General features: G+C 45.4%; 1 protein-coding gene across 1 annotated transcript; it reads left to right on the forward strand.

Annotated features, from left to right (window-relative positions):
• The first annotated feature begins 235 nt into the window (after positions 1 to 235).
• LOC126512579 (high mobility group protein B1-like) lies at positions 236 to 983 on the forward strand. The gene has a single exon (XM_050160414.1). It carries the CDS (start codon positions 324 to 326, stop codon positions 966 to 968), a length of 645 nt encoding a protein of 214 aa, XP_050016371.1. The 5' UTR covers positions 236 to 323; the 3' UTR covers positions 969 to 983.
• The last annotated feature ends 3,124 nt before the right edge of the window (positions 984 to 4,107 follow it).

Here is a 4,107-nt window from a genome sequence, read left to right on the forward strand (position 1 = left end):
TCTAAGACTCCAAAAGATATTCAGAACTTGTGATGGTAAGTCTTGGTTGTCATCTTGCCACACCTGGGAAGAGGGAATCTCAGCTGAAGGATTGCATCCATCAGATTGGACTGTGGACCATTGTGAGCATTTTCTGACTTGCTAATTGACTTAGGAAGGCCTAGAGCCCACTGTGGGCAGTACCATCCCCTAGGTGGGTGGGCTGAGCTGTGTAAGAAGCGAAGGTGAGAGTACATTGAGCTCCATAGAGACAGCGCCGGGGCAAGCGAGAGCCGGACGGGCACTGGGCGACTCTGTGCCTCGCGGACGAAAATCAACTAAACATGGGCAAAGGAGATCCTAAGAAGCCGAGAGGCAAAATGTCCTCGTATGCATTCTTTGTGCAAACCTGCCGGGAGGAACACAAGAAGAAGCACCCTGATGCTTCTGTCAACTTCTCAGAGTTCTCCAAGAAGTGCTCAGAAAGGTGGAAGACCATGTCTGCTAAAGAAAAGGGGAAATTTGAAGACATGGCCAAAGCTGACAAGGCTCGTTATGAAAGAGAAATGAAAACCTACATCCCCCCCAAAGGGGAGACCAAAAAGAAGTTCAAGGACCCCAATGCACCCAAGAGGCCTCCTTCGGCCTTCTTCTTGTTCTGTTCTGAGTATCGCCCCAAAATCAAAGGAGAACACCCTGGCTTATCCATTGGTGATGTTGCAAAGAAACTGGGAGAGATGTGGAACAACACTGCTGCAGATGACAAGCAGCCCTATGAAAAGAAGGCTGCCAAGCTGAAGGAGAAGTACGAAAAGGATATTGCTGCTTACAGAGCTAAAGGAAAACCCGATGCAGCAAAAAAGGGGGTGGTCAAGGCGGAAAAGAGCAAGAAAAAGAAGGAAGAGGAAGATGATGAGGAAGACGAAGAGGATGAAGAGGAGGAGGAAGAAGAGGAAGATGAAGATGAGGAAGAAGATGATGATTGTTGAAATAGGAGCGGCGGCGGGGCTGCGTCCCCAACACCCCAGCCGCTTGGCTAGCTCACGCCCGAAATAACAACACACAAACTGTATTCATTTAAAGAACTGCTTGGCCCATGAACTCTAACCCTTACAGGCTAATTCTCGCCCCTGGACTAGCCCATTTCTAATAATTGTTTGTAAGCACGCCAAGGTGCGCTTACCGGGAAGATTCTAGCCTAAGTCCATCGTGGGTTGGAGTTGCCTGGGAGAGCTGAGCATGGCGTCTCTGCTCCAGCAGAGCTGTCGGGTCTCTCCGGGAGCAGAGCAGAGTCTGACCTCACTTCCTCTTCCGCCCAGAATTCTATTCTGTTTACTCCTCCCATCTATGTTCCAAGCTGAGGCCAAGCAGTTGGTTTATTATAACTTAACCAATGAAATCAACAGATTGATATATGACACTCCCACATCAGATGATGATGAATAAGTTGGTTCTAGCGCAGTTTTTTTTCTTGTCTATAAAGCATTTAACCCCCCTGTACACAACTCACTCCTTTTAAAGAAAAAAAAATTGAAATGTAAGGCTGTGTAAGATTTGTTTTTAAACTGTACAGTGTCTTTTTTTGTATAGTTAACACACTACCGAATGTGTCTTTAGATAGCCCTGTCCTAGTGGTATTTTCAATAGCCACTAACCTTGCCTGGTACAGTCTGGGGGTTGTAAATTGGCATGGAAATTTAAAGCAGGTTCTTGTTGGTGCACAGCACAAATTAGTTATATATGGGGACGGTAGGTTTTTTTTTGGTTTTTTTTTTTTTTGGGTTTTTTTTTTTTTTTTTTGTTTTTTTTTTCATCTTCAGTTGTCTCTGATGCAGCTTATACGAAGATAATTGTTGTTCTGTTAACTGAATACCACTCTGTAATTGCAAAAAAAAATTGCAGCTGTTTTGTTGACATTCTGAATGCTTCTAAGTAAATACAGTTTTTTTTATTAAAAAAAAAAAAAAAAGAAGCGAAGGTGAGTGTGGGTTTGGAAGCAAGCCATTAAACAGAGTTTCTCTATGGATTCTGCTTGAGTTCCTGCCCTGACTTCCCTCAGTGGTCGAGTGTAACTTGGAAGTCTAAGATGAAATAAAACCTTTCCTCCCCCAGAGCTTGGACAAAGACCCAGTAGACACATTTCTTTAACATTTAAAAAAATTACATTTTTTAAAATTTTTTGTGTGGTGTTGTATTTTCTTTTACTCCCATGTTGAAATGCCAAAATGTAATTGGTTTTCGTTTAATGTTTTTACTCTTTTGGTTTTTTTGGGGGGCCCACCACCCAGTTCCCAAAGAAATCACACACGTAGAGGCTTATTACTTATAAATGTCCAGCCTTAGTTTGGCTTGTTCCTAGCCAGCTTTTCTTAAATTATCCCACCTATCATTTTTTTGCATCTGTGTTTTTGTCTCCTTACTTCTGTTTATCTTACTTTCACTCTTTGTCTGTGACTTGCTGAGTAGCTGGGGGCTTGCACTCTGATGTCCCCCTCTCCTTCTATTCTTGCTCCTTCGTCGTCGCCCCTTCCCAAGAGTTGGCTTCCTATATTTCTCTCTGCCTGCCAGCCCCGCCTAGCCTTTCTCCTGCCTCACTATTGGCCATTCAGCTCTTTACTAGACCATCAAGTGTTTTTAGACAGGCTAAAGAAACACAGCTTCATAAAGTTAAACAAATGTAGCATAAACAAAAGTTATACACCTTAAAATAATTTTCTACAACAGTGGGGCATGGAGGGAGGCGTTACAGCACCTATGTGGAGGTCAAAGGGCAACTTAGTGGAGTCAGGTCTTGCCTTCCACCTTACAGCTCCCAGGAAATGGACTCAGGTCATCAGGCTTGGCAGCAATGCCTTTTAACCCACTGCGCCTTCTTGGTGTTTCACGAAAAGACGCAGTTCTTAATTATAAATCGTACTATCAGTTACTGAGGTTGAGCCTACTGATATCATTTCCAAAATGAAGCAAGCTTCCTTTGCTGCTTTTGTGTTGAATACACCTGAAAGCCAGTCTACAGTTTCATGCCCACAACACAGCATGCATGCAAACACACACACGCACGCACACATACACACACACATACACACACACACACACACACACGCACACCCATGAGCACACGTGCTGAAAGGCTTTTCTAAGGCAAAGTGAAGTTCATGAGCCGAGACCGAGCCGTGCTGTCCAAATTGGTTTCGGCTGACGGCTTTTGTTAGTGGCGACTGCGCTACTGCTGTCTGTCTTGTTATGGTTTTCATTTTCTTTCTGAATTCATTTCTGGAGCTCTGAGCCTCAAAAATAACAAGCTTGAAAATGGCTTCGTGCGCTCTCTGGATTCTCAGAGCCCAGCTGCCACCGTGGTGTGTTCTGAACAGGACTCTGGGCGGGAGGGAGCCAGGGTTGTTCATGCTTTTAGCTGGTGCCGCGGTGGAGAGACCAGAGATGCTGGCAAATACGGGCTAAATCCCAGCATTCCCTAGCAATGTAAGACTGAGCCAAAGTCAGGAATTGCCAAGCCAATGCCTGTGGAAGAATTCTGTGCTCTGGCTCTTGCTTGGTCTTTGTGGTAACTGAGGGAACCTGCCTCACTCTTAGAAAAGTACAGCCTCAACCTGGGTGGGTGGTGGTGGCGCACGCCTTTCATCCCAGCAACTTGGGAGGCAGAGGCTGGTGGATCTCTGAGATGGAGGCCAGCCTGGTCTACAGAGAGAGTTCCAGGATGTTCAGGGCTACACAGAGAAACCCTGTCTTAAAAAACAAAACAAACAAAAACTAAAAAAAAAAAACCTACATGCACAGCCTCACAAAGATGGCATTTGTTTCCTCCAAGATTTGTCTACCGACCTAAACTGGAGTTGGCTGCAGTTCAGTCCGATATAGATACGATATACTGCGTCCAGAGAGAAGACTGCAAGATCGAAACTAGATGGGTCGGCAAATCTTGGCCGGGGAGGTGGCTGAGAGTGGTTGGAGAATCTGGAGTCGGGGCGGGGTGACTGACCTAGAAGCCCTCCTGGCATAGATACCTGGGACAGAACACCGAGACGTGGACACAAAGAGGATCTGGATATTTTGGAGCTGAGTGCCATAGTGCTCTGAGCTCAGCACATTGATTTCTTTGGTGAGGCCAGA

Source organism: Alexandromys fortis, unplaced genomic scaffold, assembly GCF_014885135.2.
Source record: "Alexandromys fortis isolate MF-2015 unplaced genomic scaffold, M_Fortis_MF-2015_v1.1 scaffold_76, whole genome shotgun sequence".
In the NCBI taxonomy this organism is placed as follows: Eukaryota; Metazoa; Chordata; class Mammalia; order Rodentia; family Cricetidae; genus Alexandromys; species Alexandromys fortis.

Excerpts from the sequence above, each read along its gene's own strand:
- LOC126512579 (XM_050160414.1), top strand. The coding sequence starts at position 324 with ATGGGCAAAGGAGATCCTAAGAAGCCGAGAGGCAAAATGTCCTCGTAT.